This window comes from Schistocerca cancellata, chromosome 2 (assembly GCF_023864275.1).
Source record: "Schistocerca cancellata isolate TAMUIC-IGC-003103 chromosome 2, iqSchCanc2.1, whole genome shotgun sequence".
NCBI classification, from domain to species: domain Eukaryota; kingdom Metazoa; phylum Arthropoda; class Insecta; order Orthoptera; family Acrididae; genus Schistocerca; species Schistocerca cancellata.
Window position 1 is genome coordinate 690,136,389 of NC_064627.1, and position 26,560 is coordinate 690,162,948.

Below are 26,560 nucleotides of genomic sequence, written 5' to 3' on the forward strand. Positions count from 1 at the left end.
TTACATGTTCATTCAATGCATTTTCTGTGCTTCTTCCAGCATATAACTTAAAGCGGCTGCTAGCCATGGACTGAACAACTGGCCCTTACTAGTATAGCAATCTGTCCAAAAATTTTCTGTCAAAATTTCATTTTCTTGGATACACCAAGAAGGTAATATGTAATCTTTCTTACCTGTTATTTGTTTATTTCCACTCCTGTAGTCTGAATCTATGGATTTCGCTAGTAATTGTAACAATGCTCATCATTCGCAAACTCAATCAACCACACAATCAGACAGCAGTTGATATTCATCCGTTTGGCCTTACTCTGCTCAGCTCGTATAGCCCCCTTTGTCTGTAGGAAAGTTTGTTTCTATATGCGATGAGGATTCCCCTGACAGAGACATCATGTACACTATGCACGCATTCACAAATCAATTTACGATTCATTCAGAAATCAACTTAGAATGTGTTCAAAAATGTTCAGAAACTGACAGGGAGGCATTTCGAAGTCATATGAATAATCGATACACTAACGTGGGCTGGATGCCAGTCGCTTTGTGAAACAAGGTGTTTTCCTCAAGAATATGAATTTATATTCCTACTCATATCTGCATATATTCTTCTGGTCTGTGAACACTGTTGTGAATTTTTCAAGTCAGCTCACTCATCGTACACTTCAACTCTCAATATTTTCTCTTCTGTTTTGAAAATTTTGAAGCTGTGACTTTATGGATGTAAACTTGCAATTTGTGATTCTAGTAGGTTTATATTGTCACTGCAATTATTTCTATAGTTTAGTGTTGTAATGTTGTAGTTTTGACTTTGTATCAATTGTCTTGTTACAGAATGTTCCACAGTTCTGAAAATCTGAATGCCATGCCCTGATATATGTATAAATTGTGACTTGTATACTAGATATTTTTTTGTAATATGTTATGTAACAGATACTTCAATACACCTGTATTCCATCTTTTGGCATCATTTTGTACACCATTTGGCAAACTTGATAGTAAGTCACAAAATATTGCAAACACATTGTTTCCAAATTTTGTGAGGGGGATTTTGTAAAGGGACACCTTCCTCTAGCATTACCTTTCCTCAACAGAAGTAATCGATACTAAAAATATTTTTTCGAATTTTGAATAGGTCAATATTATCTCAGCTGTTGTCCTAAAAAAATCTCATCATTTTCCACACAGTGTGTTATAATGCAAGCTAAAATACCTAAAAAGAACTTACTTCATTTTCTTGTTGTTATAATCAATATGTATTAGCTCCTAATGTAGAGTTGAAATTATTTTCTATTAGAAACATGTGAAATTATGGAATATTTGTCACATTTAAAATTTCTATTATTAATTACGAAATTTAGTGCTAGTTATTAAATTTATTTCTGGATTCATTTGTAATGTAATAGAAGGTCATTTGTCAAGAAAATTTGTAAACCCTTTGGAATATTGTTAGTACCACAGAGTAACAGTGGGTATGCCTCTGATGTCATCGAAGGTGTTTTTAGTTTTTGAAATATCAATGTAATTTTCCATTTTGTTGATGTGGAAAATTGTAAAGACAGTACGATACAGAAAAATGTGAGAGAATAAAAATTTTCAAGTAAAACAAAATATAGCAGAGGATTACTTTGAAGTTATTACTTCAATTGGAACCATGAGAACCTATAGTGTCAAAAATTTCAGCTTCAAGAAAAAGCTTATTAAAAGAGTTAACCATAAAGACAGTGACAATCAACAAATGATGTGAGGGAGGGGTAGATTATAAACCTATATAGGCAACTAACGCAAAATTTTGCACACAGAAACATCAGTAGTAGCAATGCATACAATAAGAAGTATTTGTATTTTATATTAAATAGTAGGCTACATGGGTGATGCTATATTTACCTGCTCCAATCGACTGCATAGTTCTGGTGCTTTAATTTTTCTTTCAACATTGACCATAATAATATTTGTGTGGACACTAGCTGGGTCAATATGGATATATTTGCTTCCAAACTCTGACACACCTGTAAAACAGGATTGGAAACAAAGTGATTTAAAATGATATTACAGCTCAATCCTTAGAATAATGTAAGGTGATTCAATAAACAGCGACCACTTAACGCAGATGAGTGCCATAAATGCTATTGTGAAATGGAGTATCAATTTTTTACTTTCAATTTCTCTAGTTCCTATATTTTTTATTATATGCAATATCCAGGATGGAATGTAACAATATTATGCAAGGGATAGTTGCTACTCACCATATAACAGAGACGCTGAGTCGTACATAGACTCAACAAAAAGACTGTCACAAAGTGAGCTTTCGGTCAACAAAGCTTTTCTCAAAAACAGACAACATACACTCACACATTCATGCAAACACAACTCTCACACACACACATGACCACAGTCTCTAGCTGCTGAAGCCAAACTGGCTGTCTGTGACTCAGCATCTCTGCTATATGATGAGTAGCAACAATCACTTTCATAATATTTTTATTAGATGAAGCATATTGTGTCTAACTGTTGGGTAACATTAAGCTTATAAAATTGACGTTCAGCAAAAGAACTGTGGAATGGAAAATCATTTTTGAGCCAGTTTCAAGTTTCTCCACGGTAGTAGGATGGTACTCAAAACAAAGGTTATATTTTAAATAAATTTCACATTAAAAGTATTCTGGGATAAATGAAACACAATTTTTGTTTCTAAAATTATGTGAGAGAAAGATTGTAATAGCTTTTGGTCTCAAATAATAATTAATAAAAGCAATATTTGGATGTAAATTAAAATAAAATGACATTATTGCATTACGTGCTGTTTTGACAACAAATTTATTTCAAATGACAGAGGTAATACATATGAGGTATTCCTAAAGCAATAAATTACAAAACTGCTACAAAATAAATTAGTTCTGTTATGTAGATACATGAAAATTAACTGCAAGAACAGAAATAAATGGAAAAAATGAGGGTGACACAGGTACAGTACAATGAAATCATATATTGTCACTGCGTAGTTATTATAAACATGAAAACTAAATGTTAGAATGTTCACACTTTCCCGAAAGTTCAGTACAGTATAACTGGTAAGCTATATTGTCCCCCTTTTCCAAACAGTGCTTTCACATCGCACAACAATATCATCAGCATTTGTGACTCTTATGTCAGTTTTGGGTGGAAATATACAAATTTTACATGCTTTGGAAGACTTCCTCATTGTTCCAAGAGGGGGGGGGGGGGGCACAGAATTCTTTGCAACTAGTGATGGACTGCAATATTTCAGGTATCTCAGTCAGAGAATTGTCAGCACTAAGTTATGTTTAAGCCTCAGTATCACAAAACACCAAAATTTGAGGTGTACCACTATTGAAATAAAGCCTTCATACTAAAATTTATTAACAATGATGAAATCAAAGTCCAGTTTTTGAGAAGAGTAACACACAAGTCAAATTATTTTCATTTTCCTAACATTAATGACACTACTGTAGGGTCATTCCAAGTGAAAGGACCCTTCATAAGAAAATATAAAGTTTAAAAGATCTTAAAATGTGGCATATCTTTCTGTAGCCAAAAGGTCAAGGAAGCAGAAACTAATCCCAGTTTTCATTATATCCTGGCCTGAAAGGTGTAAAACAGTTACAAACTTACTCTTGGTGTCAGGGAAAAAAATTGTAAAATTTAATGTGAAATGTTGGCAGCCCTACAGACTAGTGTCTTTGAAGTTGAATGTCCATGTGTTGTGCATATACTCTATGGATAATTGTGAAGCTGTAACTGTGGTTTCACATTTATAATACAGGTAAATAAGCTCCTAATCTTAAAAAAAAGAAAATGCCGAATTTCTGTCACACCTGCAACACAGAAAGAGACATTTATTTGTTTATCAGTTTAGTTTCATGTTATGTAAAGTTGAAAGTATGTAAAAGTGAGGTTAGTTACAAGGACATTTTTTTGTAGGGCCGGCCGTGGTGGCCACGGTTCTAGGTGCTGCAGTCTGGAACTGTGGGACTGCTACGGTCGCAGGTTCGAATCCTGCCTCGGGCATGGATGTGTGTGATGTCCTTAGGTTAGTTAGGTTTAAGTAGTTCTAAGTTCTAGGGGGCTGATGACCTAAGATGTTAAGTCCCATAGTGCTCAGAGCCATTTGAATCATTTTTTTCGTAGGAACACTATCATGTCAAGAAACGCGTTTTGGGTGTGACATGTCAAAGTGTTAGAGCTGTTACCGTGATACCAGAACTTTGTAACAAGTAAATTTTACTGAAACAACAGACACAGTTATTGTTATTGTTGATATTATTGTTGTGATTGTTATTATTATCAACCAGCTGAAAGTATTATTCTTGTAATTTATTATAGGATAAGATGTCGTCCACTGAAAGGTGCCGCAAGTATAGGGAAAAACTGGAGCAGTCTCCAATTCAGTATCAGGCAATGTTAGAAAAGGAATGCAAAAGAGATAAGTTACGTAGAGAAAAAAATAGAGCTGCCTTGCAGGATGATCAAAAGAAACTTACACTTAAATGTACGCAAGATAGGGAAAGACAAAGGAGGCGTCGAGAAAAGAATAAAATTTCTACTCAAACTCCCACTTCACCTTGCATTTTGTCGCCCTCTAAATCATATAGTTCCAAAAGATCACTTGGGAAGGCAGTAAAAAAGATGAAGAAAAGCTTACCATGCAGCCCAAGTAAACAAAAGGATGTAGTGGCAAAGCTGTTTAACGATGAGCTGCCTGAAGTTGTAAATAAACTTAAAAAAGATATGTACAAGAAAGGGAGTAAGTTTCTGAGAGCAGGTACAGACAATAAAATTAAGAACTTCTACCTTCATGATGACATAAGCTGAAAAGAACCAGCAAGAAAAGATGTGGTTAGTGTCAAGAACCCTGAAACTGGAGAACGAGAACAGAAAATGATGACAATATCTGAAGCATATGAACAATTTATTCTTGAATATCCAGAGTGTCAGATAAAAAAATCAAAATTCTTCTCTCTTCGTCCACCTTTTGTATACCCTGTATCATTTATGCCACATAATGTGTGTATTTGTCGATACCATGCAAACATACAGTATTTGGTTGAAAGCATTGCAAGAGAAACCAATGCATTTCCAAATAGAGCACAAGATTTAGTTAGTATTCTTGTTTGTAACACATAAAATTGTAAGTGTATGTCCAGTGCCTGTGAAAAGTGTAACACTTTAAATGTGAAGAGCCTTGTTGATGAAGAAGTACTGAACAATGAGCTAGAATGGACTCAATGGAAAGATGTTGAAGGTCGCCCTCAGTGTATAGAAACAGTTGGGACAGTTTTGAATGCCATTAAAGAAATAGAAAAACAGCTTCTGGGATTCAAACTGCACTGTTATGTTAAAAAGAAACAGTCAAAGTACTTTGAGGATGCAAAAGTAAATTTCAGTAATCAAGATTTGATTTTGCAGGTTGACTATGGTGAAAATTGTACTTCTGTTTGTCAAGATGAGATCCAGAGTGCTCACTGGCACCAACAGTAGACAACTATGTTTACAGCTGTGGCCTGGATTAAAGATGGCACCATACACAGCTATGCCATTGTAAGCTATGACTTGTCCCACAATAAATATTCAGTTTGGACAATGCTTAAGCTGCTTTTTCAGGGCCTAAAGAGAGAATTTCCTTATCTTCAAAGAGTCAAGGTTTTCTCTGATGGTTGCACAGCACAATTCAAGAATCACTTCACTTTAATAAATGTTACATATTTACAAGCTGACTTTGGCATTACTGGTGACTGGAATTTTTTTGCCAGTTCTCACGGTAAAGGTGCAGTTGATGGCATTGGTGGTACCGTGAAAAGAACAGTGTGGAGAACTGTAAAATCACGGAGGGGTTAACATCTGCCCAAGAGATTACAACAGTGATACCACTTCATAACCGTGAAAATTCACACAATTCGATGTGTAGTGCTGATAGTGAAGAATCCTTGAAACTTAGTATAGGAGACTTTGTACTGTCAGAGTTGACTGTCACTGGAAAGTCCTGTTTGAAGAAGAAATACTTTGCAGAAGTTCTTCAAATTGATGAACAAGCTGAGCAGGTCTTGCTGAAGTATATGCAGCCCAGTGGGAAACGCTGGATTTGGCCCACAGAAGAAGACATATCTTGGGAAAATATTTCAGTAATCTCCCAGAAAGTAAATCCACCCAAGCTGTTGATAACAGGGGACAGTTTGTTTTTCAGTAGTATTGAAATAGGCCTAGTTCTCTCTTGTTTAAGTTTTTATCATTTTAACATAATAATTAAAATATTTTCTTGCTGTTTTGTTTTAAATTTCACTCAATAATATTGATGTATCTATATGTCACACCCGCAACATGAAGGAAAAAAATATGTTGTCTTTCGGAAGTGTCTGGGAATAAGTTATCATATCTTGCACTTTATTACTCCTTTCTTCATTGTGTAAAAAATTATCAACCATTCTGATTCAGAAGTAGAAGTCAAAATAACTAAAGAACACGGCTATTTGCAAATGAAGGATAAAGTTTTGTCACACCTGCAACACTTCTGCACAATTTTTTTTAGCAGGTTGAGTGAAAAATTAAGAGCTAAAATTTTTACAGGAACTTAATAACATGCTATTCTATTCACTAAATTAAAGTTATCCTTACTCTGACACCTGAAGTACAAATAAATATAACTTTATGCATGAAAAATGTGACAAAATGTCAGGCCCGCAACAGTGGAATGACCCTGTAGTATTTTACAACTTCTTAGAAAATCATCCAAACCAGTTGAAACCAAGCAAACACATCTTGTCTCTAAGATAATTGTTTTTGTCACATTTTTGGCATTGGATGTTCATTAGTATAATGCATATGTACATTTAACACTAAATTGTTTTGCTTTACATGATTAATACACTGTATTCCAGTAATTGCTATTTTGTTCATGTGCAAATAGCTTATTTTCATGGCATCTCTGGGTTAAATCTCCTTTACCATGGGCGAAACCTCCCATAATCCAGGAGCTTTGACCCATATGTCAGCCACTAGACTAAACTGATCTAAAGCTATTTCTGTACAATGGAGAACATTTTTATAAATCAGGTAGGTACTGGGCATATTCAGGAATTTGAATTCAGTATTAGACAGAAATCAACTTAAAACAAATAGACTTACAAAATACATTTTAGAAAGTTTGTCGAACTTCCCTTAAGTCCCACATTGTTTTTATTATACACTGATGATGTGAATGCAGAATTAACTTCCAAGCATACTACACTATTGAAACTTCCTGGCAGATTAAAACTGTGTGCCCGACCGAGACTCGAACTCGAGACCTTTGCCTTTCGCGGGCAAGTGCTCTACCATCTGAGCTACCGAAGCACGACTCACGCCCGGTACTCACAGCTTTACTTCTGCCAGTATCTCGTCTCCTACCTTCCAAACTTTAAAGAAGCTCTCCTGCGAAAGGTCCCGAGTTCGAGTCTCGGTCGGGCACACAGTTTTAATCTGCCAGGAAGTTTCATATCAGCGCACACTCCGCTGCAGAGTGAAAATCTCATTCTGGATACTACACTATTTACTGATGGCATAATATAATGTTGTCACTAATGATCACACTGTTGTGTACTTAACCTAAATAAAATCAATGATAACATAAAAATAAGAGCACCTATGCCTCCAGTAAGTGAACTGTTCAATAAGAACAATATTGTCATATATGTATAAAGAAATTGTGTCAATTTCTGCCTCTCATCACAAAAGTTATTTTAAACAAGCAAGAGCTATCAAATGCAAGCACTATAAAAAGTTAGTATATACCATAGCTAAGAGAAAATTTTGAGTAGAATACACATGTAAACTACGTCTCTTGTAAGCTGTCAGCTGCAAGTTCTATTCTAAGGGTCCTCATCAAATCAGCCAGTAACTTTGCTTCACTTCTACCATATAATTCTTACTTTCACTCAATACTAGAATATGAAATTATATATGAACAAATGCATCCTATAGTACAAGCATTTCACAATAAAAAAAAGAAGGAACTGCATTGTAGCATGTAATTTGAGATAAGACGATAGCTGTTCAGGAAATTTCATATTATTACTCTACAGATTGTATTTTTTTTAAATTGTGATTTATTCATTTCACAATGTATATTTACTATCCATATGATTAGGGTACAGAAAACACATTAAATCTAAAACATAGCTTCACTGTTATGGAACCACACCTAACGAGAGGCAACAACATCTCAATAATAATGTAAAATACTTATTTTCACCCAATAAAGACTAATGAAAAACTTAATTTTGTCCAGTTTATCATTTATCAGTTCGTTCTCATTGTAGCATGTAATTTGAGATAAGACGATAGCTGTTCAGGAAATTTCATATTATTACTCTACAGATTGTATTTTTTTTAAATTGTGATTTATTCATTTCACAATGTATATTTACTATCCATATGATTAGGGTACAGAAAACACATTAAATCTAAAACATAGCTTCACTGTTATGGAACCACACCTAACGAGAGGCAACAACATCTCAATAATAATGTAAAATACTTATTTTCACCCAATAAAGACTAATGAAAAACTTAATTTTGTCCAGTTTATCATTTATCAGTTCCTTCTCATTGTAGCATGTAATTTGAGATAAGACGATAGCTGTTCAGGAAATTTCATATTATTACTCTACAGATTGTATTTTTTTTAAATTGTGATTTATTCATTTCACAATGTATATTTACTATCCATATGATTAGGGTACAGAAAACACATTAAATCTAAAACATAGCTTCACTGTTATGGAACCACACCTAACGAGAGGCAACAACATCTCAATAATAATGTAAAATACTTATTTTCACCCAATAAAGACTAATGAAAAACTTAATTTTGTCCAGTTTATCATTTATCAGTTCCTTCTCTCTCCTGCATGCAAAAGATCTGGCTTCATGTTTGGAATGTTTTGTTCTTGCTATTTGATGTGGATTTTCATCCCCATACATTGAATGGTTTGCACATTTAATTTTAAAGAATGAGTAGAGAGCATAAAATTATCTTCAGTTGTTTGTTATGCAAATAGTTCAAACAGTTCTTAAATAATTCAGATTTGCTGTATACAAACATGACTATTTCATGCTGTATAAAGTTGCTGGTTCAAAACAGAAATTGATAGCAGTGAGATTTCTGGGGAAATTTTAGGTGTATATTGAAAGGTGATGCTATTTATCACAGCAGGCAAGAAACTCCAGTCCACTGAGACAGAAATTGCAGCTGCATGTCAGCCTGTTTGGACAAGACTCAGACGTCAGGAGTGGGGATAAAATGATAATTGGATCCTTCTACACACGTCAGACTCAATTTCTGATGTAACTGAAAACATTAGAGAAAACCTCAGTTCACTTATATGTAAGTTCCCCAGTCATATTGTAATCACTGGTGGAGACTAACCATCTAACAATTAGTTGGGAAAATTACAGTTTTGTTAGTGCATAATAAGACATCCTATGAAACTTTGCTAAATGCCTTCTTTGAAAACTACCTAGAACATGTAGTTAGAAACCCCACTCATGATGAAAATATGTTGGATCTAATGCCAACATATAGACCTGATCTCTTTGACAATGTTCACATCGAAACTGGTATCAGTGGCCAAGATGCAGTTGTGGCAACAATGATTACCAAAGTACAAAGGACAATTAAAACAAGCAGAAAGATACATATGTTCAATAAACTGGATAAAAAATCACTAGTATCACATCTCAATGAGGAACTTGAAACATTCAGCACAGAGCAGGTAGTATGTAGAGGAACTATAGCTCAAGTTTAAAAAAAGAGTCGACCAAGCACTGGATAGATATGTACCAAGTAGAACAGTTTATAATGGGAAGGAACCTCCATGCTACACAGTCACTGTAAAGAAACTTCTAAAGGAACAGAGATTACTGCATAATAGGTACAAACGAAAGCGTAGGACTATAGATAGAGAGATGATGAATGAAATGAGTTTGGCTGTCAGGAGAGTAATGCATGATGCCTTCAATGTCTACCATAGCAGAATTTGGACAAATGTTCTTTCACAGAACCCAAAGAAATTGTGGTTGTATGTAAAGGCAGTTGGCAGTACCAAACTTAGTGTCCTGTCCCTAGTGAATGAGGGAAACTGAGATGGAGGGTAGCGAGGCAAAATCCGAAATCCATAACTCCATTTTCAAATGTTCGTTTACAAAGGAAAACCCACAAGAACTGCCCCAATTTAATCCTCGTACCACTGAAAAGATGAGTGAAATAAAAATTAGTGTCAGCGGTGTTGAGAAACAGCTGAAATCATTACAATTTAACAATGCTCATGGATATGATGGAGCACTGTTAGATTCTACACTCAATTTGTGGCTGAAAGCCCCTCTTCTAACTATCATAGATCCCTCAAACAAAAAATTGTGCCCAGTTCTTGGAAAAAAGCACAGGTCACACACCTCTACAAGAAGGGTAGTAGAAGCAATCCACAAAACTACCATGCAATATTGTTGACATTGATTTGTTGCAGAATCTTAGTACATATTCGGAGCTCAAACATATTGACCTCTTCAATGCCAACCAGCATGGATTCCATAAACATCAATCATGTGAAACCCACCTTGCAAGCTTTTATGCTTACAATCAAAGGTATAATCTTTTGAGGTATCAAGTGAAATTTGTGACTGGATTGAGGACTTTCTGTTAATGAGGACACAGCATGTTATCTTGGATGGAGAGTCATCAGAAGTTGAAGTAATTTCAGATGTGCCCCAGCAATGTGTGTTGGGACCCTTTGTATTCATATGTATATTAATGACCATGCAGAAATATTAATAGTAAAATCAGGCTTTTTGAAGACAATTTAATTGTCTATAATGAAATACTGTCTGAAAGATGCTGCATAAATATTCAGTCAGATTTCAAAGCTGTGCAAAGATTGGCAGATTGCTTTAAATGTTCAGAAATGTAAAACTACACACTTCACAAAATGAAAAAAAATTAGTATTCTATGACTACAATATCAATGAGTCATTGTTGATATTGGTCAACTCATACAAGTACCTGGGTGCAATATTTTGCAGGGATATCAAATGGTATTATCACATAGGATCAGTCATGGGTAAAGCCAGTGGCAGACTTCGGTTTATTAGGAGAATATTGGGTAAGTGCAAGCAGTCTATAAAGGAGATAACTTACAAATCAATTGTGCGACCAAGTTTACAATATTGTTCAAGTGTGTGGGACCCTTACCCCGTGGAACTAACAGGGGATATTGAACATATACGTAGAAGGACAGCATGCATGAACACAGGTTTGTTTAATCCATGGGAGAGTGTCACAGATATACAGAAGATACCAAAGTCTTGAAGATACATGTAAATTATCCCGAGAAAGTCTGTTAACAAACTTTCAAGAACCAGCTTTTAATGATTGCTCTAGGGATATACTACAACACCCTATGTGCCACTCACATGGGGATCATGTGGATAAGATTAGAATAATTACTGCACACACAGAGGCATTCAAACAATCATTCTTCTCTCACTCTATACTTGAATTGAACAAGAAAAAAACCTAGTAACCGGTAGAATGGGATGTACCCTTTGTTAGGCACCTCACAGTGGCTTGCTGAGTATAGATGTAGGTATAGATATAGATGTTACTGGTAAGAATTTTTAATTAGTAGGTGATATAGTTTCCTTCAACGTGCAGCACATATGTGCTAAGGATTTTTTTCTGGCAGTTTCAATATGTGAAAGATGTTTGTTCTGGCATAACCACAAGGGCCAGAATGAAGAAGATGCAGAATGCGAGAACAGAGAGGGCGGTGAGGAAACAATGGCCAATGGTGTGCAGAATTGGACCGTTCCGCACCAAGAGTGACACTTGGAAGAAGGGAATATAAACGCCACTCCTGTTAGCCTCGGCAACTCAGATCAGCATTGACTTGCAGGTCTTAGTTATCAGTGACAAGTGTCAACGTGCCTGAACATTTCACATATCAAGGACTCTAAATTATATTGCCAGTCACACCTCATTTGCGATTACTACTTGTAAATCTCCAAAGTTAAGTATTGTCAATTCCTTTATAGAAATAAGACTACTAATGTTATTTGTTTGAATTGTTGTACAGCATTCTGAGAATGCTGCAGCCCATGGGCACCCTATTAGCAATGAGTGGGAAAGACCCCACAAAGTTGGTTTTCGCCAAAAACCAATACTGTCCTTTCTCATATATACATAGCATAGCCTTGTCATACAAAATGTGAAAGTTCACTATGTTTGCTGACAGTACTAATATTGTGGTAAACAACAAACATTCCACCAATCTAGAGACTCATGCTAACAAATTACTCCTTGAATTCCTAACCTGGTTTAAAGTAAACTCACTTTCTATTAAGTCTGAGCAAAACTAATAATATCCAGTTCAGCTCCAATTACAAAATCACTCAAGATATACTTATTGTACATGACAGTCAGTAAATACAAAGTGTACAGTGCACCAAATTCTGAGTCCTTCACGCAGACAGCAAGGCCATTTGGGAACATCATGTCCTTTGGACCTTAAAAAGGTTGTCCTCAGCTATCTTTGCCATTAGGACAGTCTCTCATATTGGAGACATTAGTGTCACGAAGTCCACTTACTTTGGGTACTTCCAGTCAGTTATGTGCTATGAAACTATCTTCTGGAGCAATTCACACATATCAAAGAAAATTTTCATTCTACAGGAGAAGTTCATCTGAATTACATACAGAGTTTCCCTGAGAACATCCTGCCATAAACCTTTTATGAAACTATGGATACTTTCCATTACTTCCCTTCCCAATACATTTATTCCATAATGAGCTTCGTGGTTAACAATCTTGTGCACTATGAAATCTATTAAATTTGCTACAATCACAACACAAGAAGATAGGCTGACTTCCTTTGTGATTTCAAAAATCTAACTCAGTTACAGAAAGTTATACAGTATTCCAGTATTAAAATTATTAATTGCCAAATAACATAAAAGATATGTGAATTAACAGTGCATTATTTAAAAATAAAATTACACTGTACCTACTTGATACAGCTTTTTATTCATTGCATGAATTTTTAACATAGACATAATAGACTCCTTACATTTGGATTTTTATAGTTTGTTATGTATTGTTACGGATACATTAACTTCTGTTTTTTTTTCTAGTTCTATGTTTTTATTTTTCCCACAACTATATCTGTGAATTAACTGTACTCATTTGACACCCTAGCTTCTCACACACATTAACAGATCTACAAAATACGCTCATAAAAATAAATAACAGAAGATATAATATATTCGTGCATCCTTGTCAGTAGCAGTGGCTGCTTCACAACTTATTAGCCAGATACTCACCAAGTTTATTCTAGTCTAAATTCATATCTAGATTTAATCCCAGCAAGGAATATCAGTGATTCAGGAAAAGACAGATTGCTAAGACACGTCAAGTTGCCGACAGGTACAATTAAAAGACACTCACATATAGCTTTCGGTCATAGCTTTCTTCAGTATAAGAGGTGCACACACGCTCCCACATGCACACATGCTCCCACAGCAAGTACACCTCATGCACACGTGACCACCAACTCCAGTACCTTGGGCCGGAATGTAACATCATGTGGGATACAAGCAAGGGAAAGGGAAGGGATAGTAGTGTATGGGTGAGGTGAGAGATGAACACTGTCTGGTGGAGTGTGTATGGGAAAGACTGCCAACAGGCATAGTTTCAGGAGGTTGTGGGGTACAGAGGTGTGGAAAGAAGGCCCAAAAAAGGAGAGTAATGGGGAAAGATGGGCAGATGCATTGGCACAGGGCTACAAATAAACAGAGTGGTAGATGAGAATGGGGAGGGGGTGACAGGACAGAGCGGCTGGAAACTGTTGGGTGGAGGGTGTGGGGACAGTATGTTACAGTAGGTTGAGGCTGGGATTATTATGGAAGCGGAGAATGTATTGTAAGGGTAACTCACATATGCACAGTCCAGAAAAGCTGGTGGCGGAGGGAAGGATCCAGACGGTTGGGGTAGTTAAGCTGCCATTGAAATCAAGTGTGTTATATTCAGCTGTATGCTGTCCCACATGGTGGTCTACTTTCCTCTTCACCACGGACTGGCAGTGGACAACTGGTTCGTGGTCATACCAATATAAAAAGCTATGCAATGAGTGTGCAAAATGGCTAAGCAGGTATGGCTAGAGGACAAATGTAAGGATGTAGAGGCTTATCACATGAGGGGTAAGACAGATACTGCTTACAGGAAAATAAAAGAGACCTTTGGAGAAAAGAGAACCATTTGCATGAATATCAAGAGCTCAGATTGAAACCCAGTTCTAAGCAAAGCAGGGAAAGCAGAAAGGTGGAAGGAGTTTATAGAGGATCTATACAGTGGTGATGTTCTTGAGGACAATATTATGGAAATGGAAGAGGATGTAGATGAAGATGAAATGAGAGATAGGATACGGCGTGAAGAGTTTAACAGAGTACTGAAAGACCTGAGTCGAAACAAGGCCCCAGGAGTAGACAACATTCCATTAGAACTACTGACGGCCTTGGGAGAGCCAGTCCTGACAAACCTCAACCATCTGGTGAGCAAGATGTATGAGACATGCCTACCAACAATATACAAAATATTAACTTCAGTCATTACACAGAAATTAATAACACATACAACACAGAACAAAATTATACATGAAGAGCAAAAAGACTGTTGCAAAGGAGCACGAGGATGTAAAGAGCAACTGATAATAGAGGCAGAGGTGACATATCAAGCTAAAACTAAACAAAGGTCGCTACACTATGCATACATTGATTACCAAAAAGCTTTTGCTAGTGTACCCCACTCATGGTTACTACAAATATTGGAAATATACAAAGTAGATCCTAAATTGATACAGCTCCTAAACATAGTAACGAAAAATTGGAAAACCACACTTCATATAAAAACAAATTCAAATAATATCACATCACAGCCAATACAGATTAAGCGTGGAATATACCAAGGAGACTCATTAAGTCCTTTCTAGTTCTGCCTTGCTCTGAACCCACTATCCAACATGCTAAATAATACAAATTATGGATACAATATTACTGGAACATACCCACACAAAATCACACATTTGCTATACATGGATTATCTAAAACTACTGGCAACAACAAATCAACCAATTACTAAAGATAACAGAAGTATTCAGCAATGATATAAATATGGCTTTTGGGACAGACAAATGTAAGAAAAATAGCATATTCAAGGGAAAACACACTAAACAAGAAGATTACATACTGGATAACCACAGCGACTGCATAGAAGCGATGGAAAAAATAGATGCCTATAAATATCTAGGATACAGACAAAAAATAGCAATAGATAATACAAATATTAAAGAAGAACTAAAAGAAAAATATATACAAAGACTAACAAAAATACTGAAAACAGAATTGACAGCAAGAAACAAGACAAAAGCTATAAATACTTATGCTATACCAATATTGACCTACTCATTTGGAGTTGTGAAATGGAGTAACACAGACCTAGAAACACTCAATACACTTACACGATCACAATGCCACAAATATAGAATACATCACATACATTCAGCAACAGAAAGATTCACATTAAGCAGAAAGGAAGGTAAAAGGGGATTTATCGACATAAAAAAACCTACATTATGGACAGGTAGACAATTTAAGAAAATTATTTCTAGAACGAGCAGAAACTAGCAAAATACACAAAGCAATCACTCATATAAATACATTGGCTACACCACTGCAATTTCATAACCACTTCTACAACCTTCTAGATCACATAACATCAACAGATATGAAGAAAGTAAATTGGAAAAAGAAAACACTACATGGCAAGCACCCGTATCATCTAACACAGCCACACATCGATCAAGACGCATCCAACACATGGCTAACAAAAGGCAATATATACAGTGAGACGGAAGGATTAATGATTGCAATACAGGATCAAACAATAAACACCAGATATTACAGCAAGCATATTATTAGAGATCCCAATACCACAACAGATAAATTCAGACATTGCAAACAACAAATAGAAACAGTAGATCACATCACAAGAGGATGTGCAATACTAGCAAATACAGAATACCCCAGAAGACATGACAATGTAGCAAAAATAATATGTCAACAGCTTGCCTTACAACATAAACTTATAAAACAACACGTTCCCACATACAAGTATGCACCACAAAATGTACTGGAGAATGATGAATACAAATTATACTGGAACAGAACCATTATAACAGATAAAACAACACCACATAACAAACCTGACATCATGCTCACCAATAAAAAGAAGAAATTAACACAACTAATCGAAATATCCATACCCAATACAACAAATATACAAAAGAAAACAGGAGAAAAAATTGGAAAATACATCCAACTGGCTGAGGAAGTCAAGGACATGTGGCATCAGGATAAAGTTGACATTATACCAAATATACTATCAACTACAGGAGTCATACCACACAATATCCACCAGTACATCAGTGCAATACAGCTACAACCAAACTTATATATACAACCACAGAAATCCGTAATTATTGATACGTTTTCAATAACCCGAAAGTTCCTAAATAAAATGTGACATATACCGTACAGTTAAAAGGAAATCACTCTTGATGAAGGTCCGCATCACTTTCCATTTTTAACCAGACCTAAGGTCTGTGAAAAATAGAAATAATAATAATAAACCCCGTGGACGCCCGGGAAAAGAATAGGCCTCCGGTATGTTCTGCCAGTCGTAAAAGGCGATGAAAAGAACAAACCACTAATAGGGCTAACCCTATGCCTGCCCACAATGGTAACGACACTGCTAGACAACTTGAAAATGATTTAAATCCAAATAGAGGTGTTTTGCAGGCTATGGTTCTTGCAACCACCCTAGAAGGAAAGCAAAGACAGAGGATGAGATGGTCAGATGAAGTTAACCGACACCTCATGTTCTGTTATGACCAAGCAATAAACCTAGGAACCAACACAACTGGATACAGATCACAAGTATACACAACATTTATTACCAGATACCCAGAATTAAAATTTTTAACAGAACAACGACTAGCTGATCAGATCCGTGTAATAATCAAAAATAACAGGATACCCCAGTCAGAATTAGAAAACATCAAACAACAAGTACAACAAATACTGGAACAAAATAATGTGCAATCAGAAGAAGAAGGATATACAGTAATGGACTCAAACATCCCAGAACAAACAAACAAAGAACAACACGCATCAATTAAACAATCAGAGGAAAACAAAATCTTAAGACAGCCACCAGAACAAGCACAAGTAGAACACGAAGTGACACGCATGTTAGATATAGAAGAAAAATTTCAGCTGACATATATAGAATACAAAGACACCATCCTTGCATAGACCGCTAAATAACCCACAAGTCAAAACAATAATAACAACTATCAACACAATCACACACAACAAAATAAATGAAAACACAACTACAGAAGAGTTACAACTACTGGTTTATATAAGAGCACTCACTACACTAAATATACATACTAGGCAGAGATCAGAACCAACCAACACACAGAAGAAACCCACAAAACCAGCACGGCAACACAGGCTACAGATCAGAATAGAAAAACTGAGAAAAGACATCGGACAGCTAACACAATTTATAAGAAATGAAATGTCAGAAAAAAAATGAAAAAGGTTAGGTAAAATCTCACAACAAGAAGCGATAGAGCAATTAGATGAAAAGAAGCAGAAATTACAAGCATTGGCCAAACGACTTAGAAGATACAAAAAAAGTGAAAATGGAAGGAAACAAAACCAAACATTCAACACAAACCAAAAGAAATTTTGCCAGACCATAGATAACACACACATTAAAATAGACAATCCACCAAACATAACAGACATGGAACACTTCTGGAGCAACATATGGTCAAACCCGGTACAACATAACAGGCACATTTTTGACCAGACATAACGTCTGAGAAAAGAAAGAAATAAATAAATAATAATACTGTCTTATTCAACATCAAATGATTCACTGCGTAAGTATAAAAACAGCAAAGATTCTTGATAGACAACACGATAATACATTCTTCTGAAAACATCATTGTTAAAATACAATAAGATTACACATAAATGGTTTATTGGTATTTACATTTATTAAACTCTTCTTACTCTGCATGTAACTATGATATTATTCTAATGTGCAGAAAGGGTTTTATAAAAGGAAAGTAGGGTGCAATTTTTCCTTGAGAATGGTTACTTTTGGCAACTATGTGTTCCATACTTCTAAATGGCCCTCCAAACTCACTCAGAGAAACTCATTCTGCTTTTTGTTTCTAATTAATCCATATGTCCAGTTAAATGAATTTGATCTATACAGGGTGATTTTTTCCACTGTGTACAAACTCTAGGGATTGATCAATGAGACAATACGGAACAATAAATGTCTAATGAACTTCTGTTTGGAAATGCATGGTTTCCACACTAGATATCATGTATTCAATCATACTTTGTTACAGAGATTGCAGTCTAATACACACTGCCCCATGCAGCCACAGTTACAGTATGCATGGTTTCCTCCTAGAGGGCGGTACTTTTCCTCATGCATCATGCACTAGTGCCCTCTCCTGCCATAGTAATTGGTAATGTTGTGTCTAATTAACTTCTCTTGTTGACTCACCTTGCAGTGGATGTGTACAGCGTTGTACACAATGGTTCTCTATTCAAATCGAGAGCCCGCTGACATGGTGTTTACTTATGGAAAGGCTAATGGAAATGGGCAGTGGGCAGCAAGGTTTTATCAGGAGACCTATCCTCACTGACAACAACCACAGCATTCAATGTTTGCAACAGTGTTTCACTGTCTGTCTGAGACACAGTCATTTCAGGAAGCAGAAAAATGTGAAGGACATATCCTACATGTTCAGATATGAGACTTGGAGGAGAATGTGATTGACACTGTGGAAGGTGACCGCTGTGTCAGTACCAGGCAGTTGGCCTGCCAGTGCAGAGTAAGCCTGATGACTGTGTGGAACATTCTCCATGACAATTGTTAGTACCGTTAATGCTTATAGTGTGTGCAGGGCTTACTAGCGGCAGACTTTCCACATCGAGAGCAGTTTTGTCACTGGTTTCTTCACCAGACAACCATGATTCTGGGATTTGTGTCACCCATCCTATTCCACCTGTAAGTGGAGTGGTATCTTCAACTTTCATAACAGTCATCTTTGGAATAGTATGTAGCACCATCATGGTACAGCAACAGCAAATCATCAGCATCAATGCAGACAGAATGTGTGAGCCAGGATAACTGGTGACTTTATTTTGGGCCAGTCTTCCTTCCATGTTACCTAACAGACTGGGACTAGTTGAGTTTCTTGTGGGTGGCTTTGCCTTCACTGCTGGAAGAAGTGCCATTGATGATTCCAAGGGTTATGTGGCTGCTACATGATGGTGCTCCAGCCCACTTTGCTGTTAACATCTCGACACATCTCGATCCTGTCTTCCCTGGTCGATGGATTGGATGAGGGGCTCCAGTTGAATGGCCTGCCCGTTCACTGGATCTCAACCTATCCAATTTCGTGCTATTGGGCCATCTCAAAAGTATTGTGTATGCAAAGCCCATTCCAGATGTGGAGACACTGGAGCATCATATTCATATTGCCTTTGACACTGTTCAGATGCTGCCTGGCTAATGTGAATGTGTGGGACAGAACATGTTATGGCACATATTCACCCTGCATTGAGGCACATTTTCAACATATACTCTAACTGTGGCTGCATGGTACAGCACATATTAGACAGCAGTCTCTGTGACAATGTATGACTGAATAAATGGCCTCCAGCATGTATTTCTGAACATAAGTTAATTAGGTCTTTTTGTTCCAGATCCTCTTATTGATCAATCCCTAGAGTTTGTACATGGTATAAGAGTTAAATGGACTATTCAGTGTATTCATATTTCCATTTTATCGCTTTATTATTTGAAGAATCTTACATTGCATCTACTCCTGACTTGATTCTACAGGCTACATGATCACTGCTAAAGTATTGTTTTCTTTTGTTACTCCATTGTTTTGCTACTACTATTAAATTAATCAACAAACACAATACAATTTAATTCATAAAAATACCAAGGATTCACTACTTGTTTGTGATACTGATTTAATTGTGACATTAAAATAATTTAACTTCTTAACAATTACATGATTCCATTCCTTCAATCCTTTTTATGTACAAAACTGTTGTCATTGATCAACTCTTTACACAGTTCAACAAGCTGCTCTACAGTCAGAGCAACTTTACATTGTCCTCTCAAGTGATGCGATGAACCACATAAGGCAAGTTCAAATGAACACTGTTTTCCACTTTATTCAAATTAAACAGTACAGTCTTTGCCATTGGGGTGAAGTGTAACAATTTGTTGATACCAGTGATATACCAATCTCCTGCATATGATGATAATATAATAGTGAGACACTTCTCCCTGGGACACAGTGAGCACTCTCAGACTACACTGCATACACTTGGTTGCTTGCTCTTTAATCTGTGCAAAACTGAACAAAGATGCTACATGCCTCTGGATAGCGAACCAGTGTGCCATCAGCCCAGTTGTGTTAACACCCACTTGTTGCAAGATGTCGATGACCACTGGTGTTCACAGTCTGTCTTAGTCAAAGTGAGTAAATACCATTCAACAGTGACCTCTTCTTTTGTAGATGCTTCCTATCACCAATATGGCCTCTCTCTCCAAAGTGTTTCCAATCTGCAAAAGCCACCAACAAAATCCTCATTTGTACATTGCCAAATTCCCAGGACATTATTTCTGGGTCTGAAAGTTAACTTAAGTTGCAATATACTGTTTATTTAACTTCTTCAAAAGTCCACCTTTCTTCTGTGTTCAGTGGTCCTGATCTACATGGCAGTACATTTTAATGACTGTTATGACTGTTATGCACTTTCTGATCTTGTTGTTCAAAGTTTCTATTCCTATACATTGATACATGTCCTTTGACAACGATGCCCAACTTCCTTTAATAGAATTCCAAGTTCAGTAATATGTATATTTTTCTACTTCCCCCTTCTTCCTTAAAACTTTTTGCTGTCCTTGGATTCCAGAATAAAACATGTTATAACTTACTTAATGAGCAAAAATTTTCAGGGTTCTTTCCCACTTTGAACAATAGCTTCCTACTGTTCCTTCATTTTTAAGTAATTTACTATTATTGTCAAGTTCTGTATCTTCTTGATTAACAATCACTTCTGTTCAGGATGAATTATGCAGTTATCCAGATGTCTACGGTTTTTATTTCCATATTTTCTGATACACACTTCCTCCATTTTTCACTGTATCTTTCTTATTGCTCTCCTTTCTCAGTAGGTGTTACAAATTTGGTGACCACATATGTAGGTTGATCTTAGATTTTCAGTAGCATGTGAATCTTCGTTTTCTTCTTCTTCTTTTGCTTGTGCCTTACTTCCATGTTTCACAGGGTTGGCATGGTTAGTTTCAGACTTGGCAAGGTTAACATGAAGGGGTGGCCAGATACCCTTCCTGCCGCCACCCCATACCCCCTGGGATAGAATTAGTGTACCCCATTGCTCTGCGTCTAGTGTAATCCATGGAATAGTGCAAACGTGCAGATGTCTGCGAGTCATATAACGGAGGCGGGATGTCGGGACCATCCCAGCATTCACCTAGTGGGAGGTGGAAAACTGACTTAAAACCACATCCAGGCTGGCCAGCACACCAGCCTTCATTGGCCACCTGCTGAGTGGATTCTATCCAGGGCCGGCGCGCCTACCGAAGTCCAGGAAGCAGCGCATTAGCGCTCTTGGCTACTTTGGCGGGTTCAGTGGCATGTGAATCAATATTTAATATTGACCTTATTTCTTCACCAAAAATTGTCCTTCTAGTTCATGACATGCTTTTATAATTCCTTCCACAGATATTATATGGTTTTGTGTACAGTAAAGTCCACATTATTCAGGAGATATTTTCTTTTAAATTGAATCAGTAAACAGCACTTTGTGTATCCAGACAATGTTTATTAATGCGGAAGGAATAACGATTCTCTTTATGTGCTTCAGACAGTCATTGATGTAGTTCACATTTCAAGAAGTCTCCAGCAAAAGTGTCTCAGTAACATACATCTAGAGTTATTTCAAATACAGAAATTAATATAACATAGCATTAAGTTTTTCAACATTAAAATCAGTAATCTTGTCTGATGCCAGGTTTACCTAATTACAGAGATGACTCAAAAGCACTTTCAGAATATGCAAACAAAATTTTCTAACCAAAATTTTGTACCATTTCTAAGTACCATTATACAATAGTGGAAATAAGTTGTAAACAAATTTTCACTCCATTACAGATAGAAACAGAGAACAATAGATCATAGTGATTTTAATAACAAATGTCCATTCAACTATAGACAAGAACAAACAACATTAGATTAGAGGAAACTGCAGTCCATAAAGCTACAGGTAGTAAAAAAATAAAACACACACACACACACACACACACACACACACACACACACACACACACACACCACTCTAAATTGCTGCTGCATATAAACACATTTAATTCGCCACAGAAGAGTTATAATCACCATTGGCAATGAGAGCTGCATTAGCATGATCTTGTGTAAGTCTGTCGGTGGCAGTATCCAGTGCCACAAGCCCTGCTGCTGCTAGCACACCTACTTGCCGCATTCCCCCTCCAAGGGCTTTTCGTAGGTACCTTGCTCTAAAACACAAAATATGTTGCTCAGAATACAGTTTTTAATGACACACTAAAGCATTATTTTAAACAGTTCTCAGTATTGTATCCAGTTTGAGACTGAAAGGCTTTTACCGATACTAATAATCACGTCAGAAAACAGGTAAACCGACATTTGAAAATAATTAACTATTTTTAGTTTTATTTGGTTGAGCTCAGGAACTATTGGAAGGTTTTTGATACAGCTTTTACTGATGGACTGATTCACGAGGTAACTTTGTGTATACCACTAGATATTACAAACAAGCTTTCCATTCCCCATAAGAGAAATTTGTCAAATTTCAGAGCAAATGCTTACAGAATTGCTAACTGTAAATGGTTGGCACTGGAACTGCAACAGTGAATTTGATGAGAAAATATCACATTGAAAAAAGTGTGAATTTCATTATTACATTGCTGCAAATTTGTGACAAATAATAAGAAAATTGCAGTAGCCACCAGAAAGATCACGGGAGGCACACATCGGCACAGCGCGTCACGGACGGTAGTTGCCGCAAGTAGAGTCCCGTCCACCAGAGGGCACGCGAGAATTCGGACACGACCTCTGCCGGCGAACAACAACAACAACAACAACAACTCCGGCAGCACGGGCCGTGCCCAGTCAGTTAACATCGGGCATGCCTAGGACACAGTCCCGGTCTACGCTAAGTGAAGTGCAACGTAAAATGTGAACAGTGTTACTAAACAACTGGCGATGAGTAGGGTCGTTCTTTCGCGTGTTGCGTCATTGTTCCGGTTTCGCAGCTTATCCACAGCATGGAGGGTTTAGTGCAGGTTTTGGTTGTGCAGCAGACGGAGCTCATGGCCACCATGAAACAAGTGCTTCCGGCGTTGCTCTCCACGCAGTCTGCTCCAGCGCCGTTCCCTCCTCCCTTTCCCCCCGTATGACGAGACGGCGGAGGATTGGGACGCATATGAACATCGCCTTCGACAGCATTTCCAGGCATTTCATGTTGCTGATGCGGAGGTATGTAGTGCTCTCTTCTTGTCTTGGATATCTCCCTTGCTGTATCAAGTTTTGAGGCAGCTAGCGCCATTGAAGGAACCCTCGTCCTTGTCTTTTGACGCATTGTGTTCATTGCTGTCTTCATATTATCGCCGCTGCACGCATGTAGTGGCGCTAGGGTCGAGTTCTATCAATGCAAGAAACAGCCCCATCAGTCTTACCGGGCGTGGGCCGCTACCCTGCACGGTCTTAGTTGCAAGTGTTTGTAAAGGAGCAGTCGTGGGAGTCGTTTGCCCACGTTATGGTACGCGACGTCATTGTTCGTTCGGCCCCTGATAGGGAGGTCTGGCAACAGGCCCTGCAGTTAGAAGAGCCTTCCCTTGAGGAAGTCCTGTCCATTGCTCAATTGTATGAAGTCTCTCACACCGCAGGTCAACAGCTGGAAGCGTGGTGTGACGTCGTGGCGGTTCAGGGCGGCACGTCCGCGTCCGCGTCCACTGTGTCTGGGGTGGACAACGTGCGAGCGGTACAATCCGGCCGTTACGGCCGAACCTGCACGGCGCGTAAACAGAATTCTGGCCGCTGGCCCCTGTTGCCATCCTGCGCGTCGTGCTATATACATCATGATCGGTCAGAGTGCCCCCAGCGTTGGGCCGTTTGTCGCAAATGTAATAAAGAAGGTCACATAGGTAATGTTTGCCGCTCAGCCTCAAAAGCATTGAAGGAAGCAGGTACAGAGGTCATGGACGTTGACATTCAGGAAGTTTCATCGGGCCAGGCTCCCAACGCATCGGCATGCAAACTCTTTATCGAGGTGTCGGTTCGGTCGCGCCGGTTACAACTGCAAGTAGATACGGGCACGGCAGTTTCGTTGTTGAATGCACAAACTTATTCCGACCTTGGATCACCCCTGTTGGCACCAGTTTACTGGTGTCCATGCGGTTATGGTAAACAGTTCATTCCCCTACTGGGTCAATTCACTACCAACGTGACTTACAAATCAGTCACTCGGCCTATTACTTTTATTGTTGTCAGTGATGCGAGCTCTGCTAACCTTTTTGGCCTGGATGCCTTTCAAGCTTTCGGTTTTTCTATCGCTGACACCATACAGTTGGTCTCCGAAGATGTTCCCTATCAATCATTGGAATCTTTGATCTCAGACTTTCCAGATATCTTTGAGGAGGGCCTGGGGCGTGTTTCAGACTTTGAAGCTCACTTAACGTTGAAGGCGTCGGCTCATCCGCATTTTCTACGTGCGAGGCAGATCCCCTTGGCTCTCCGCCCTCAGGTAAAGGAAGAGCTAGACCGGCTGACAGCCCTAGGGGTCGTTCTTCCCATTTCTTCCAGTGAGTGGGCTTCGCCCCTCGTTATTGTCAAGAAGCCCTCTGGAAAATTACGTCTTTGTGGCGATTTTAAGGCCACCATTAATTCCCAATTGGTGGTGGACACCTATCCTTTGCCTCGTGCTGATGAATTGTTCTCCACCGTGGCGGGAGGCCAATATTTATCGAAAATCGATCTTTCGGAGTCTTATCATCAGATACCACTTGATGAGGACTCCAAACGGCTGGCGGTCGTCAACACCCCGTTTGGCCTTTACCAATACCAGCAGTTGGCCTTCGGAATATCCAGTGCCCCGGCAATATTCCAGCGTTATCTTGAGCATGTCACGTCGACAATCCCTCATTGTATTAATTACCTGGATGATATAATTGTCACAGGCCGCAGCACGAAGGAACACTTGCACAACCTTCGCACCCTGTTTCTCAAATTCAGGTCTGTGGCCTGCGTTGCAACCTGCGTAAGTCAAACTTCTTCCAACCGTCCATTGAGTATGTGGGCTACACCATCTCTCGGCACGGCATCCAGCCACTAGGAAGTTTGGTCCAAGGTATCGTCGACCTTCCTCGGCCCGCTTCACTGAAAGCGTTACAAGCTTTTTTAGGCAAGATAGCCTATTACCACCGGTTCATTCCCAGGGCTTCCACCATAGCCCGCACCCTGTACTGCCTTCTGTGCAAGGGTGTTCCTTTTGATTGGTCACCTGCATGCGAGCGAGCGTTCACCTCGTTGAAGGGCCTCCTCACGTCAGCGCCTTGTTTGGCTACTTTTGACCCCCATAAGCCATTGGTCCTGGCTACAGACGCTTCGCAGTATGGGGTGGGGGCGGTCCTGGCCCATCGCAACGCAGATAGTTCCGAGCAACCAGTGGCGTTTGCATCTAAAACTCTTAGTCCCGTGCAGGCCCATTACTCCCAGGTGGAAAAAGAGGCTTTGGCCATTGTCTACGCTGTTACCAAGTTTCACCCTTTCTTGTATGGCACGAAGTTTCAGTCAATCACTGACCATAAGCTGTTGATATCGTTATTTGGCCCCGCCTCTCAGATTCCGGATAGGGCGGCCCACAGACTTCAGCGCTGGGCCTTGTTCCTTTCTAAGTACCATTATGACATTCATTTTCACCCTACCGGACAGCATGCCAACGTCGACGCTCTTTCCCATCTTCCGGTGGGCCTGGATCCTAAGTTCGATCGAGAGGAGATTATGTGTTTTCATTTGGATGTGGCGTCCCGCCAAGCGGTTGATGGTTTCCCAATCACTAGTTCTTGAGTCGCCAGGGAAACGGCAGCTGACCCGATTCTCTGGCAAGTAGTTCTCCTCCCGCCCTCCAGGCCGGGCCTCGGACCCTCTTCGTAATTATTTTATTCTACGAGACCGCCTCTTGGTCTTGGAAAGAGTTCTCCTTCTGGCTACCGATGTTTACAGCTCCTCGCGTGGTTGTTCCTGCAAGTTTACAAATGGAGGTCCTCACGTCATTA

General features: G+C 38.4%; 1 protein-coding gene across 5 annotated transcripts in view; it reads right to left on the reverse strand.

Annotated features, from left to right (window-relative positions):
- The window catches only part of LOC126162444 (uncharacterized), a 300,063-nt gene that overhangs the window by 11,398 nt on the left and 262,105 nt on the right, over positions 1-26,560 (reverse strand). For all 5 annotated transcript variants that reach the window (XM_049918956.1, XM_049918957.1, XM_049918955.1 and 2 more), the window contains 2 exons: positions 22,626-22,762; positions 1,882-2,003 (listed from right to left, as the gene is read on the reverse strand). In XM_049918956.1, coding sequence (XP_049774913.1) covers positions 1,882-2,003; positions 22,626-22,762 — 259 coding nt within the window. The remainder of the gene's footprint in view (positions 1-1,881; positions 2,004-22,625; positions 22,763-26,560) is intronic.